We start from the raw sequence: 16,319 nt of genomic DNA, 5'->3' as shown, positions 1-16,319 counted from the left end.
GGGAACCGTCCCCCGGATGCTTTTGTGCTCGGCTGGTGAGACGCCAGCAGCTCCTCACCCCCCTCGCCACTTGACCTCAAGATGGCGACTCCAGCAAGGGTCACGTAAGTGGCTACAGCTCTTGGCTGCCCCCAGCAAACATGGCGTCGGCTGGGGACTCGCCCTTCCTCTCCCTGCGCCTTTCTAGCCGTCACCACTCTATGGCAGGCGCGTGTGGGTCTCTGTGCGTATAGCGTGGACGTTCTGTCAGAACTCTGAGCCTCCCTCTGTGGTCGGGCGGCGCGGTGCATGCCGGGCCTTTGGCGGAAAGGGCGGCTCACGTGACCCCCAGCGCAGCACGGCGGCGCGCCTGGCTCTGTGCGGTGTGTTCGCGGCCTAGAGGCCTCTAAGCCCGGCGGCGGCGGTGAGCGGGACAGGCCTTCCCCATCCGCGGCCGGCGTGTGCAGGAGAGGCCGCGGCGGCGCTCCGGACGCGGCTCCTGCCCCTCAAGGAAGGAGGGTGAGTCCCGGCGGCGCGGGGGAGAGAAGCCGCCATCGGCCCCCAGCCCGCCCGCGGGGAGGAGACGCGACGCGATCCCTGCCCGGGGCCCCTCCCCCCGGCTTGCGCGGGGAAATCCCGCTCCCCACCCGGGGGAGACTCTGCCCCGCCTCCGCTGGGGAGCACGAGGGGTTGCCTAGAGCGCGGGGTGGGGGCGAGGTTCCGGTGTCTTCGCAGCCCCCCAGCGAGCGGAGAGTCTGTGTCCTGGGGAGGCGGATACACCGTCGCTGAGGGTGGGGGACCACCTGCCATCTCCTCGCGTGGAAGCGCGGAGCGTTCCCCTCAGCCATGGAGGAGAAGCAGGGGAGTTTCTTCGTTCCCCCCTTCCACTGCCGGCCGCGGCAATGGCGCCCCGCCCGCCCCGTCTTAAAAGCTGGCATCCCTTCCTGGCCCAGTGTAGACCGAGTGGTGTTAGCTAACACGTGTCAGATAAGCCCACTTAACACTGGCCAAAATCTGGTATTTAGGTGGCCGTGGATAGCTCTAGGATTGACCAAAACTAGCTAATTTGCTTATAAACTCTGTTGGTTTGGGGAAAATGTATCATGTGTGAAAATATTTTAACTAACTGATGTGAAATGGGACTTTTGTCAAAGACAATAATTGATGGTCTAAAGTATTTTATTTGGTTTGATAAGCAGAACTTTCAACCTGACTCTAGAGGCGGTTGAGTGTTTTAAGTGTTAGTAAACACCTTTTTAAACAACACTTATTTTCCCAGATATGTCTAGACAGGCTCTGAGGTGAGAACTTTCTCTTTTAGAGGGGAATAGCTTTCCCTTTTTAGTTAAAAATGAGATGTCGCTAACAGCTTCCTCAATGCATATATATACTTTCTGCCTATATCGCTTTGTGAGGTGAAGATAAGCCACCTCTGCCAGTGCAGCACAATAAATGTGGAAGCTGAAGTTCTAGGCTCAGTCAGTCAATGAGAGATGCCCAAAACATGCCTTGTATTTTGTTATGGGGGCTTCAGCAGTTCCTTTGCACATAGGATGTTTTAGCCCTAGCCACACAAGAAATATGTTGTTGAGGAATCCTCCTCCTCCTCCCATTCTTGGTATGGGAGCATAAGCAGCCTCCTCATTGACAGAGGAGCTTTGCGTGGGCATAAGTTGAAGGTTCAGGCACTAAACATTGAAGTGTGGTGACAAGCTTGCAGTGAGGGATGGAACATGGAAGAAGAGTGATGGGAAGGAACACATACAAGATAAAAATTGGCATGGAAAATCTACACTTCTGAAGTATGCAGTTGTATTGAGGGAAATTCCAATGTAGGTAGCCCTGTGTTTATGGGGACGGTTTCTCCTGTGGACATACCTCCTTCCTCAAAGAGATGGAGCTCTTGTGCTGACATTAAAAGCGCTCCCTTTGTTCTATGTAGTGTCTTCATTAAGAACTATAGCGGTTCAGCTGCAAGTTTAGACAAGTACTCCATTTGTGTCTGTTTCTAGATCTGCTCTGAGACAGTTAAGCAGACATTTTGGTAGTTCAGAAATAGTTTTAATTTCAACTATTGGTTTATACATCTACTGATTTATATTTTGTATTTGTATGCAGTTATTGTGTGTGTTAGGGATGTTAGCATGTAGTTGGTTACATGAATAACCAAAACCTTAGGCTTATTGGTTAACCTAATGACTACATGCCTCCCCTTGCTGCCTCTGTATCAGAGGCAACAAGGGTTGGGGGCAGGTAGGAGCTGGTGCCTGTAAGCCAGCTTCCTGTACGTGATGGTTCCCGCAGAGCTGCCTGCACTCTCCACTGACTCCTATAGAGACAGCAGTATGGGGGAGAGAAGGTGGGAGCTGACCAGTGTGGGGAGCCAGCTTTTAAGTCAGCACTTTGTGTGTGCTGACTTCTGTGGAGCCACCTGCTCCCTCCCGCAGAGGTAGCAGGGAGGGGACCTCTCACCTGCTCCCTCTCCCCCACACACTGCTGCCTCTCTGGGAGAGGGGAGGGGAGACAGGCCACTCCACAGAAGCTGGCACTCTCAGAGAGTTGGCTTAAAAGCTGGCTTCCTGAATGTGTTGGCTCCCACCTGCAACTCCCCCTCACTCTCCTGCCTTTGTGGGAGTGAGGCAGGGAGCTCCACAGAGTTGGCAAGTATGGAGATCTGGCTTCTGCGGAACCACTTTTCCTCTCTCTTGTGCCACTGCCTATTTATCAGAGGCAGCAGGGTTGGGGGCAGGTGGAAACCACTGCTTGTGGGAAGCTGGCTTAAATGCCAGCATCTCACAGAGCACCAGCTCTCGCCTGCCCTTTCCTCTGTGTGTAAACATATAACCACTTTTAAAAAATCCAGCTGTTAACACATTTACACAAATATACAATAGTTAACATTCCTGGTGTGTGTTACTGTAAACATGAGATACGCGTGTTGCTGTACAAATGAGATGTTAGAAACAGAACAAACTTGGGTCAAGATACAAGTTTTGAAGTTGTGGAGATATTTACTAGAAATCATTATTTGGTTTTGTAGAAAAATGTTGAGGGACTAGATAAGGAATATTGTTTGACTTTTGAGCTTGATTTTTTTTGTATACCGAGAATATGGTAACAGAACCTAAGAATGATAACAAATTGTAGTTTTAGCTGTTTAAAATTCCTTACAATTCTATAAGGAGGATTGTGTTAACCTAATTTAGACCTTGCCTCTTTATACATTGGACTCAGTGGCAAGACAGATGAGGGATATGATGTACAGTTTAAAAAGTTAACTGTGATCCTGTGGTGTGGGGCTGTTTCAGCCCAGCTAGTATCTCTGCTACTCATTCCTCCCCCTCCCCCTTGCTCCTTCTATATCAGTGAGCCCAATAAGGACATAATTATCTGTTAGGTTAACCTTTTACATTCCTAAATTAGACTGGAACTATTTTCTCATAATCTGTGCTGTTAGGGGAAATGAAAAATGTAGAAGTTTTTTGAGGACAATTTATAAAGGTGCATCTATTTATTCTTTGGTGGTGGTGCTGTTTAGGACTAGACCAGTGAAGGGTTACCTAGGCTATTGAGTGGGCCACATGAGTGGCCCTTCATCTCAGTGGATTGATTGCAAGAAGATCTCCCAGGAGAGAGTAGTTTTGGTGATTGAACTAGCATGCCTAGAATTCTAGGGTGTCAATTGAACTGTAGCAGCACTTTGACTGGATGCAAAAGAGAGCGCATGCCTCAGTTAGGCTACGTCTACACTGGCATGATTTTCCGAAAATGCTTTTAACGGAAAAGTTTTCCGTTAAAAGAATTTTCGGAAAAATCACATCTAGATTGGCAGGATGCTTTTCCGCAAAAGCACTTTTTGCGGAAAAGCGTCCGTGGCCAATCTAGGCACGGTTTTCCGCAAAAAAACCCAGATCGCCATTTTCGTGATCAGGGCTTTTTTGCGGAAAACAGTACTATGCTGTCTACAATTGGCCCTTTTGCACAAAAGTCTTTCGGAAAAAGACTTTTGCCCGAACGAGAGCAGCATAGTATTTCTGGAAAAGCACTGATGATTTTACATAAGATCATCAGTGCTTTTCCGGAAATTCAAGCGGCCAGTGTAGACAACTGACAAGTTTTTCCCCCAAATCACATGATTTTGCGGAAAAACTTGCCAGTCTAGACACAGCCTCAGTGTTTTGTGCTCTCAGCACTCATCTCACTTCATGTGCCCTTGCTTTGCATATGTGTCACTTTAGTAATACTGTTAGCAAAGAACTATGCAGATGGAAGCCAGCAGAATCTTGACAACCCTGTGCATAGGCAGTGGTAAACAGAATGTCTCATGGGCCATAGAACCCCATGGACTGCATGTGGTCCACAGGTTCCACATCACTGGATTAGGCTCATGTATTGCCAGAATTGTATAAAGTTTTTTGCTCTAGGAGTTTTGCTTGTTTTGGAATGCATTTAAAATGCTGATGTGGTGAAAAGACTGCACATTTTTAATGAAATACAAGTTAACATAATATTCAAATCACACTCAGAATATTTGTAACATACTTTTAACCTGAGCAATTCTGAGAGATAATTTACAAGCTTCACCAGAATAATTCTGCAAACATCTGTATATCAAATTAGACTTTGAGAAAAGCATTCCGCGCTGAAGTCCTGACCAAAAACCCTATTGAGGTAAGTTTTAATATATTTCCATGTGGATTGGATTTTGCCTAAGACTCTTGAACAAACCAAACTTAAATTTCTAGATAGCTGTTTTTGAAAGAGAAGAATTTTCATTATTTTTTGGTTTAGCAAAAGTGAATTGTACAAACAGCATTCCCTTATTCCAGAAACTGCTTCATTTTCCTTATGTTTTGCCAAATATGTATCTCCTTGCTGCTAGGGATGTTAAAATGCATTTATTTAGGTAAACATGTAATCACTGAAAATTTTATTATTTACACACCGGGGTCGGGACAGCTCCTAAAAAGCCATTTGTACTGGCTCCCAGCTCCCCTGCATTGCTGCCTCTGTATTAGGGATGTGACTAATTGACTATCTGATAAGCAAAAGCTTCTGATATAGTCGAGACACTAGCTGACTAGTCACTTCCTCCTTCCTGCTGCCTCTATCAGAAACAGGTAGCAAGGGGGGGGGGGGGGAGAGGAGAGGGTGCTGGGGGAGCCAGTTTAATAGCCGGTTCCCCCTAGCCCCAGCTCCAGCTCTGAGGGAGGGGCAGAAGCATAGGTGGCATTTCAATCTTCAGAATGTACAAGAGCCCCTGCTGGGACTCTTGTACATTTCAAAGACAGAACACCATGCTGCACTTCCGCTTTTGAAAGGTAGCAACAGCCTGGTGGGCTCTTGTTACATTTCAGAGCCGAAGTGCTCATATTGAGTAATAGATGGAAATTCCATCAATTATTCTGTTAGTTGATTAATCTGATTTTAACATCCCTACTCTGTATTGGAGGCAGCAGCAGGTGGGCGGTGGCTGCTTGTGAGCACTGGCTCCTGCCTATTTCCCCCCCCCTCCCAATGCTGCTGCCTCCGATAAAGAGGCAGTGGGGGAGGGGGAAGCCAGTATGCAGGGGAAGCCAGCTTTTTAGGATGGGGTTGCAGTCAGCGGGGGATGGTACAATATTAAAACAAATTGAAAAATGTTCTGGGGAGTAATGCTATCTACTAGTGTCAAAAGTTATCATCAGGGTGGCTGCTACTATGGGGAAGTTTAGTTGCCAATTTAAGGCATTCAAGGACATCTTTAATTTCTTATTAATTACATTACTGATTATAGCAATGAGAAACTAATGATCTACTTAGCCCTTTGTCTGCCATTATTAAAAATATATTCTATATAAAAGTTGTTAAATCTCCGAGTAATTGAAATTTTAGTTTCTTTAACCATAGGTTTTGAACATGGATCATGTGTGTCACATTCTTGCTGATGTGCTGGAACCATGATGCAATGGAAATGCTTTGTAATGAGACAATAGTATAGACTAGGGATGTAAACGTATGGTTGACTATATGATTAACCGATAAGCCTAGGATTAATGGTTAATCTAGCTGACTACTCACTAAGGATGTTGAGGCAGGTAATTGACTAATCGTGTGGTTGACACAATTTGTATCAACTGCACGATTAGTTGATAAGGGAAGGAGCTCTATCCCGGCTCGCACTGGTCCAGAACCTACCCCTTCTGCAGTTTAAATGTTGTAGGAGCTGGGCTGCGTGCTACAGAGCTGCAGCAGGGGTAGGTCCTGGATTGATGTGAGTCAGGACAGAGCCGGGAGAACTGTGGCTCTGCATTTTAAATGTGATAAGAGCTAGGCGGCTCTTACTATATTTTATATGCAGAACAGGAGTGGTCCAAGACAGGTGCGAGCCGGGACTGAGCCAGGCTTGCTCAGTTCCGGCTCACTGGGGAGAGGCAGGCGGCACCGCAGATCTGGTGCTAGGGGGGGAACTAGTTTTTAAGCCAGCTTCCTCTCCTCTCCCCCCCCCCCCCCCCCCAGCATCGGCTCCTGTTTCCTGCTTCCTTCTTGCTGCCTCTGTATCAGAGGCAGCAAGGTGGGGGGGAAATGAGTAGTAGGGATACTACTCTTTTCACCCCCTCCCCCAAGGACCAGCTCTGCAGTGCTGTCTTCCGGGTGCTGGGGGGGGAAGGGGGCTGCCATGAAGCGCAAACTGCTGAAAACTTCACTAATTATATGGGTACACATGGAGTGGAGGGAGCTGGTGTGCTGTTTTAAAACAGCTGGCAATTCCCTGTAGGTGCTGCAGCGGGAGGAGACTTCATGTGCTCCCCCCATCCTCTGGCCAATCAGAATCTGTTGGCAGGGGAGCCCAAGATGTATCCTGGCCCCACACCTTCTGGGGCAACCTGGGGCTGCTTCAGAAATTTATAAAATAGCACCATTTTAAAAATTATTGCCCATCCCTGGTGTACACTGTTAATCTTCATGTTTATAGCCAGACTCCCTGTACGCGCAGCAGCTAGAGAGAGCCGCTGGCTGTTTTAAAACAGCCAGTGGTTCTCTTTGGTGCCACACGCCCCTAGCGGCGGGAGGAGACTTTGCATGCTCCCCCCATCCCCAGGTCTCAATTGCCCTGGGAGCAGGGGAGTGGCAAGGCAGCTGTGGGCTGGATCCACTGGCTTGGCTGGATCTGGCCCACAGAGGCTGTCTTGCCCATCTCTGCTATACACGGTTACACTTTTACACCTCTAGTTTCGATGCTCGTATCATTCTGTATTGGCCTCTGATTTGTGGGTGACCAATAAACTTGAACCACCATGGCCCTTCTGACTGCTGGAAGGGAGAAGGAGCAAATGCCCTGTTCTCTGCCTCATCGAAGAGTTTCCTAATTGTTGTTGGAGAAATCCTGCTCCTTAATTCCTTCTTTGGTTATTCCTCTAATCCCCCACCCCATAAACCTAAAACACTGAAAACAACTTTCTGGCTTGTACAAGGTTCTTCTCTCCACTACCTTTTTGCAGAGAATAGCATCAGTACCTGCTGTTGCTCTTCAGAGCTCTCATTAATGGCCAGAAAATGAAAGTGATATCTTTTTCAATTTCACTTTTCCAAGGGAATTTTACAGAACAAGAGAAAAACACATCTCCTATTTCCTTTATCTTCATTTTGCTGTTGCATGTGAAAGCTGTGGATAGCAGAGGTACTGGAGCTCTCTAAACAGCCAGGACTATATAATGAAATTGAATCACATTAGTAAGGTCTTTTCGAGGCTAGTTTATATTGGTGATTTTTTTCAAGCCATATGTAGATAGCAACTGTTTGCATGCTTCCCCTACCCCTAGGTCTTGATTGCCCTGGGGGCAGAGGAGTGGCAAGGCAGCTGTGGGCTGGATCCACTGGCTTGGCTGGATCTGGCCCAGAGAGGCTGTCTTGCCCATCTCGGCTGTACACGGTTACACTTTCCGTGGCACACTCCATGAGGCAGTCGGAGGTGTGCCGCAGAGAACAACAGAGTTCAAAATGGCCACCCTTAAAGAGAGAGGCAACTTTTTTCCTCAATAGCTTCCCCCCTCCCTTTTTTTTCCTCCCAACAACTTTTCCCTGGCCTCCCCGCTTTTCTTTTTTTTCCCCAACATGGTGTTCCTCTTAAAAAAAATAAAAATAAAAATAAAAAAAAAATTGTTTGGTGTTCCTTGGTCTTAAAAAGTTTAAGAAACACTGCTGTAGACCTAGACTAGAAAGGTTATAAGTCTTGTCTTCCTCACCAATCTTGTAGGTGAAAGTTTATTCCATTGAATGCTATGTTTTACTTTGATTTTGAACAAAAACAAAGCTTAGTCTGTGTGTACCTTTAAGCCTCTAGCTCGTTGGGAACACTAATTCTTTCCTGCCATCTTTCCCAAAATCTGTCCTTGTGTATCTACATGTGGAAGAGTCCTTTTGTTCTGATCTCCCCATTTCTGGAACTTTGTGAAATACTTGCTTGGAGAAGCGGGGGTGGCACAGGCAATTCTTTTGTAGGAGGCCACTTCACAAATTTCTGAAGGGGCAGGGCCAGGAGACGTCTCCTGTTCCCTCGGACCGTGATTGGCCTGGGATCGGGGAAGCATGTGAAGGTCTTCTCCCCCCCCCCCCCCCCCCCACCTTTCCAGCACCCAGAGAGAATCAGCAGCTGTTTTAAAACACTGTCCATTCCCTCTAGGTGCTACAATGGAAGGAGACCTCATATACTCCTCTTGCTCCCAGGCCGACCAAAGCTTGGGGTGGGTGGAGCACACACAGTCTCTTGTCCCTTTCCCCTGCCAGATTTGCGCAGCACCTAGAGAGAACTGCCAGCTGTTTTTTAAAACAGACAGTGGTTCCCTCTGATGCCTCATGCCCCTGGTGGAGGGAGGAGACTTCGCATGCTCCCTCTGCTCCCAGGCCAGTCAGGACCTGGGGGCAGGGGAGTGTGCAAAGTCTTTTGCCTCCTGTCCCTGCCTTGCCAGGGGCACGCAGTGGCTAGAGAGAACTGCTGGCTGTCTTAAAACCGCTGGCAGTTTCCTCTGATGTCACACATTCCCTTGTCCTCAGGTCTCAATTAGTTTGGGGGTGAGGGAGCAGCATGGTGGCTGTCTGGCCCACAGAGGCTCCTTTGCCCACCCTTGGCTTGGTGAGATGCATTTGGCTTATGATTAGGAAAGTACACAACCAAAATACCTAGGTGGACAAGGGAATCTCAGACTTCCACTCCAGAAATCTGATTTTTAGTAGAATTTCAGCTGATAGGCAGAATTTTACACTATGGTGTTCTAAGTGAAGTGTAGGCAGCAGTAGAGTTTTAGAATCTCTAAGCTTAATAATGGAAGGGAAGTGAGATAACCATAGAAGTATGCTTGAAAATTAGAACAGTAGAAAAGTTTGTCTATTATGCTGTGTAAGTATAGCTTAGGTCTCGTGGATATGGGAATTCTTCTTGTTGTGAGCTCAAGAGTAACACCACCAAATATGCTTGGACTTGTGCCCATGGGTGGACACATGCTTATTTTCAGAGTCTGGAAGAACTACAGAAATAATCTTGGTCTTGAATTCTAGTACCACATATAACGCCTTCCTCTAGACCCTGAGGTCTCTGCATCTGTTATCATAGTGGGATAGTGGTATTAGCTTTTTGTACTAACATTGCAGCATTAGCATGTTTCCTGCCTGCTCCCATGTATAGGAGATACTCTTAGTCTCAATGGCTCTCATTTCCTACTCCAACATGTGTGGTAAATATAATTTTCTGTTTTCTCATAAATTTAGCTCACGGACCATCCACATGCAGACATGTTTCCTGCTCATTCTGATTCCTGCACTAGGGATGCACCTTCCGACCCCAAATTCTCTCTAATCAACTCTTGTTAACCAAAATCAATTTGTAAAACTGGACAAAAAAACCCATACCAGCACAATTGGAACTGACTCAGGGATAGTGACTGAGTCTGGCATTCCAACTTAATGGTGGTATATTCCTTAAGAATAAATATAGGCTCATGGTAGGGTATTTGCATGGTAATAATTACTGATGCATTAATGTATGAGACTATGTGCATATTATCTGCTTGAGTAATGCTGGTGAACATATGGTGTGTTTTTGTTTTTTGTTTTTAACACCAGTTTGGTCTGTAAAGGCAAGATATGTAATCTAGATTTACTTTTTAGATAACAATTCACAGCTATTACTACACTACATTAAGATGATACTGAAAATGAGTATATATATGTGTCTATTCTGTTTTGATCGGTCTGTACACTTTCAAACTAAGTGGTCTCTTATAAGTGTATATATGGATAGTGACTGTTTTAATAGTGAATGTGTTTTAGAACGTTCTTTATTATGTGTAGGTAGCATAGTGACTCTTTAGCTCATCAGTTACCTGCCAAGTTGAACCTGCAGACGTAGAAGCCAGAAAGCTAAAAATAGACTGGAGAGGTCTCTGCATGCATATCAACTGTCTGTTTTGAAGATAGGCATTTTCCTGGTGTCTATCCCATTAATAGAAATTGTTTTCAGCAAAGAGTGTCTGGAAATTGTGATTCTGACCCTTGATGACTTGAGTCACAAACATGTAATACGTTGACACTTCATCTGTGCAGGAGAACTAGTTGGTTTATTGCAAAAATTTTATTACGAAATTATTTTTTATTTTAGATATTGGAAAAGTAACTCTTGAAGTATATTGTATTTTCTCTGAGCTTGTTCTGCACAAACCATTTGTGTTTCAACTGTCTAATTTTAGATTCTTATAAAAGAAGTCTTTCTCTACTGGTGCGGTATGGCTCAGTTGGAGAAGTTTGCATTTCCTATATGCAGTCCCTAAAAGGATAAGAATCAGAGTTATTGTGATGGTTGTCATTTTACTCTTCAAATAGCTATTGTTTTGAGGCTGATCTTCTTTTCCCCCTCTAGATTGCTGCTGCAAGAATGTCTTTTCCACCTCACTTAAATCGCCCTCCTATGGGAATCCCAACGCTACCACCTGGGATTCCGCCTCCACAGTTTCCTGGTTTTCCTCCACCTGTACCTCCTGGTAAGTCATGTTAGCAACTAGAACCAACATGGAACCTTGTGAATTTTTCCTTTAAATCTTTTGTATTCACTCTTGAGTTTAATTGCTTACCTACATACTAAGGTTGAAGACCTATTTTATCCATAGAGATCTTCAGTATGAATAAGCTTCTTACTGTTATGATGCATGGTTTTAATTTCTGGTCAGTAAAACTATAAAGTGAATATAGCTCAGTTTCTGTGTCTAGCTACTCCTCATCCTCTGTTGAGATTGGCTCCTAACACAGTTTATTTTTGGTGGTGGATTTTGAGACACCTGTCTGACAACTGATCGTAGCTTCCAACTTTTTTCAAATAGGCCACCATAACACCCTTTGGATGGTAAACACAATGGAAGGCACTTGGGTATCTTGGAGATGTGTGCTAGGAAAATATATAGCAGCAACTTTTGGCAGCCGCTGTTCTGTTTTGGACTTGAACCTGTAGCATAGGTGAAGACTATAGCCCATTAGCAGTCTCTTGGCCATGGTTTTAATTTGCATACTGAGGATATTTCCTTGTTGTTTATATTACAGTACTGCTGAGAGGCCCAAAACAAGATGTGGTCTTTTTAGGCTAAGCATTGTGTGAAGACATGGCTTATAACTTAAGATCTATTCCAATTTACAAAACACAGATTTTATTTTAATCTTGGTGTCAAATCTAAATATTTCATATGAAGATTAGCAACTTCGGGGACCATGAAATCCCCTAACATATTATAAGTTATGCATGGGCCATCCTCGTTGTTAGGGATATTAGATAGCATGTAATTGAACAGTTGTGTAACTGCATCAAATATTATCAGTTACATGACTATTTGATAATCTCCATGGACAAGGCCAGGATGCTCATTCCCATTCCTCGAATATAGAAGCAGCAGCATGGGGCGGCAACAGCCCCGTCCGCAGGAAACCCGAGCTCCCTGCGGACAGGGGCTTCTGTTGCACAGCAGTCTCTGTCAGTGGTATGCTCAATCTCGCCGGGGACAGAGGCTGCTCTCTGGGATGCTAGAGCAGTCTCTCTCCACAGGGAGTTGTGCTGTCCATGGCAGCCTCCTCTACCTCCCCACACAGACACACATGTTGCTGCCTCTGAGAGGCAACAGTGTGGGAGGAGGGGTAGGCAGGTCTGCAGAGCTGGCATATGCAGAGAGTCACTTAAAGCCTGCTCCCTGTGCATATTGGCTCCTGCCTTTTTCCTCCCCCCGCACCTCGCTGCTGCGCCTCTATCAGAGGCAGCAGAGTGGGGGGGGGGGCACCAGTTCCTGCCTCTCCCTGCCCCTCCCGGCCTCTGATACAGAGGCAGCAAGGGTGTGTGTAGTCGACAGGATTAATTAATAAGCCCAGACTTACCGATCAATCGTGTAGTCTACACGTTGGTTATAGTTGTAGTAAGATGAAGGCCTAAAACATAAGCCAGTGCAGCACAGGCCTGGTCTGAGGCCTAGCTAACAATGGACAAAGCATGGCTAACATTAGGCAAAGCTAAGCTGTGAGCAGGGGGCAGGCCCCAACTCACAGAACTTGGCACAAACAGGGCTGAGAGTGCAAAACACTAATTGGTAATAGGCCAAGGTGCAGAATAATAATTGGTACTGGTCATAAGTGGAAAGCACATAATATCACTAGCTTATTAAAAAGACCTTAGTACCCACTCCTCACAGATACAGACTCAGGTTCAGGAAAGGGTCTAAAATGACAGCATAATGGATAGAGAATCTAATCAAACCGTGAGGTACAGGGTGATGGGTGGTATCTAAGTAGTTTCAGAGGGTAACCTGACAACATCAGAGAGTGACAACCTTATATGTCAGCAGTGGTGTATATAAGCTGTATATGTCAGTGTATATAAGGTGTTGTCTTGTGGGGGACAGTCTTTGGATGATCTAGGAGGCAGTGGAAGTTTCCCACAGACTGGACATTCCATTGTGGCAAGTACATATGCGTAGTGGTTCAGTAGAGTCTACTGACAACTATTACTGTACTTCGCTTTACAATAAACCTGGCCTGGCACCTTCGATCCTTATCTGGTTTGTGGTCTTTGGGGGCTCTCTTGGAGTCTGCTGTGGAGACTAAGTACACAAGTCTACACCGCACATATCACTGAGCACACACGCAAGCAGCCTTCTGGTTATCGTCATCAAAAGAGCCAGAGACCTGTGAGGACACCTCGGCAGTAAATCCTGACCACCTCCCTGAAGAACTACAATAGTGTAGTATATCGTGGGTTTAAAGTTCTCAGTGACCTGCGGGAGTAGGTGGGGGGTTGGGAGAAGGCAGGGAAGCAATCATTATAGATTTAATCCATGACATGTTTTGTTTTCAGTTTTTGTTTAGAAACTTAACATTTGTTAAGTAATTAATTACATTAAAAGGACACTAAGGGTGCAAACTTAAGCAGACAAATTAAGAAATATTTGAATTAGTTATCCATGCAGCCCTAATTTGGCCTCCTTGTACATATGCATTATACAGGCTTTAATTACATGACCACATACCTTTTTCCCTACTGTACAGGCAGTCCCCAAGTTACGCGGGTCCGACTTATGTCGGATCCGCAGTTACGAACGGGGTTTGCTCCGCGTCTCCCTGGTCTGCGGCACGTCTGGGCTGTCCCGCTGCCCCTGTGCTCAGCAGCTGGGGCGCTGCCGGTTGGTCCCGTAGCGCCGCTCTGGGTGCTACTGGACCAACCCGGCAGCACCCCAGCTGCTCTGCCCCAGGCGTCCTGATTCAGCAACTGCTGGTCAGTTTCAGCAGCGGCTGAATCAGGACGCCTGGGGCAGAGCAGCTTGGGTGCTGCCGGGTTGGTCCAGTAGCGCCGAGGAGCGGCGCTACTGGAGCAACCCAGCAGCACCCAAGCTGCTCTGCTCCAGACGTCCCCAAGTCAGCCGCTGCTGAAACTGACCAGTGTTGACTACAGGAAGCCCGAGGCAGAGTTGCTCTGCCCCGGGCTTCCTGGAATCAGCCGCTGATCAGTTTCAGCAGCAGCTGACTTGGGGATGCCTGGGGTTCTTAAGTTGAATCTGTAAGAACTGGCATCCAGATTCAGCCTGTTGAAACTGATCAGCGGCTGATTCCAGGAAGCCCCGGGGCAGAGTAACTCTGCCTTGGGCTTCCTGTAGTCAGCCGCTGGTCAGTTTCAGCAGCGGCTGAATGTGGATGCCAGTTCCGACTTACATACAGATTCAACTTAAGAACAAACCTACAGTCCCTATCTTGTACGTAACCTGGGGACTGCCTGTACTTCTGACTCATTGAGTGCATAGGACTGATGTGGGAATGAATCAAGTTTGTGTAAGGAATGAGATTTTTATCTAAGGCCTCATTTGTTGGAGAAGTTAGAATGTGTGTAGTGAATGAAGCAGGGAACTTCAGGAAGAGAGAGAATGGTCTTGTGGTTCAAAGGTGGTGGTGGTGTAATAAATTTATATTCATTATACAACAAAGAATATCCTATAAATGTCCATGAGGAAATTTAATTCTGTATTCATCAAGATTTGCATGTTGTGCATTATGCATTGTGTTGCATGGTATAGTGAGAATAAATAGAAATGATAGGAAAATGTTAAAGCTATTTCTACTGTGAGTGCAATGTTTTGAATTTGTTCTCTGATTTACAACCAGTGTTGTTACTTTTTTCTTGGCATACATTGATAGGTGATTTGTCACAGATGTATTGTGTCTGTCTTATTCTAGTGTGTGGAGGTAATATTTATATATATGCTCTCTGTCTCCCTCAGGGACCCCTATGATTCCTGTACCAATGGGCATTATGGCTCCTGCTCCAACTGTAAGTACCGTACTGGAAGTAGTGATAAAGTAATGTGCACAAAACTTGCTTTATTGATTGAAAACATTCTTCATTTGTAACTTGCCACCCATTCAGTAACAACATTCATAACCATGAATGGAAAAGCTTGGCGATAAAGGATTTATCTGGAATTGCTAACAACAATGAATTGAAATTTTGTTTGTAAATAGAACATTCTACTTTTTATTTATATCTCAAATGAAATAATTTAGAGATGGCCTTGTGATAATACTCTTGCACTGCTGTGCGAAACACTGGAGTTGACTGGTCTCTTGCTTGCCAGATCAATACACCTTTAGGGGGTCTTGAGGTGTTTTGTAGCCCATGTTGATGTATGCATCACCCAACACTGCTTCCAAGTAAGAGTCAGTGCTGACAAGTTTCTGACCAAGTTCTGACAAGTCATCTTTGGCTACAGTACTGTGGGAGGGAAAAGGATGCTCAGGATTTAGGGAGCCCTTGAGGAGAAAACTATTTTCAGTGGTTTGATCTGTACGTGCCAAGAAGAAGCCATGTGTAGGGTTGTTTTCTGAATATAAAAATCTGAATTTGTTCTAGGTATTAAATCCATTTCCTGGTGGTGGTTTCCATATAAACACATGCAAACAGTTATTCTTCTAAATCCTTCTTTATAAAATGATTGGAAGATGTGCACACGCAAATGTACTTTACCTATCTACATATACTCCAGTTCCCAACCCATTTCTTTTGCATATTCAAGGAAAAGAGGTTATGATAGAGGAGTATGGATTGATAAACTAAAACATTAGTTTGTGCGCAGTCTGGAAGTATTAGGCATTGTATTTCTATTTTTTTTAGCCACAATTAATCTTCTGTTTACTGTCACAAGTGTGAAGATTCTGTTTCTCATAAGATGCTAAGATGTGCCAGTATATCAAAAGATGGCAGGCTCTCCGTTCATTTCTGGAGCAAATGCTGAGTTAAAGATAACTCTTAACGTCTTTTCCAAAAGCGAGGTCTTTGCACAAATGTACCTATTTCTGCTTTGCATCTCCAGCAATGATTTTAAAATAAGCTTCATTCTTTTGACTCGTAAGCAAATATCTGTATTCTGCGTAGGATCTTAAAACTACTGTCATGTTGTATTGGCTTTCAATTACCTTGCTATGCTGTAAACTTAGTAGTGAAACAGCTCCGTATCCCCAACTGTACCTGTTTTCCTGGTAAGTTATAAAATAGATACACGCGTCTTCTTTTTCCTCCATAGGTCTTAGTTCCTACCACAGTGTCCATGGTTGGAAAACACTTGGGAGCCAGGAAAGATCACCCAGGGCTAAAGAATAAAGAAAATGATGAAAACAGTGGTCCCACTACCACTGTCTTTGTGGGCAACATTTCCGAGAAGGCATCAGACATGCTTATAAGACAACTCCTAGCTGTAAGTGTGTTGGTTGGTTTGTTAGACTTTATCTTCAGTGGGTGTGTAATGTAAATATTCTGACATCATTTAAAGGAGTCTAGTAAAGTTAGTGGGATT

The 16,319-nt window shown here is 45.2% G+C and overlaps 1 protein-coding gene across 3 annotated transcripts in view; it reads left to right on the top strand.

Moving 5' to 3' along the window:
* The window catches only part of RBM25 (RNA binding motif protein 25), a 68,444-nt gene that overhangs the window by 25,228 nt on the left and 26,897 nt on the right, over positions 1-16,319 (top strand). For 2 of the 3 annotated variants that reach the window (XM_075927274.2, XM_075927271.2), the window contains exons 1-4: positions 293-498; positions 10,871-10,991; positions 14,751-14,800; positions 16,050-16,220. In XM_075927274.2, the coding sequence (XP_075783389.1) occupies positions 10,886-10,991; positions 14,751-14,800; positions 16,050-16,220 (327 nt within the window). In that variant the 5' untranslated portion in view covers positions 293-498; positions 10,871-10,885. Of the gene's footprint in view, positions 1-292; positions 499-10,870; positions 10,992-14,750; positions 14,801-16,049; positions 16,221-16,319 lie in introns of those variants that run through there. The other variant, XM_075927272.2, reaches the window with a different exon arrangement.

Source organism: Pelodiscus sinensis, chromosome 5 (assembly GCF_052426305.1).
Source record: "Pelodiscus sinensis isolate ZL-2025 chromosome 5, ASM5242630v1, whole genome shotgun sequence".
Classification (NCBI taxonomy): domain Eukaryota; kingdom Metazoa; phylum Chordata; order Testudines; family Trionychidae; genus Pelodiscus; species Pelodiscus sinensis.
Note: the sequence above shows the minus strand (reverse complement) of the source record. Positions and strands in the feature narration are given on the sequence as shown.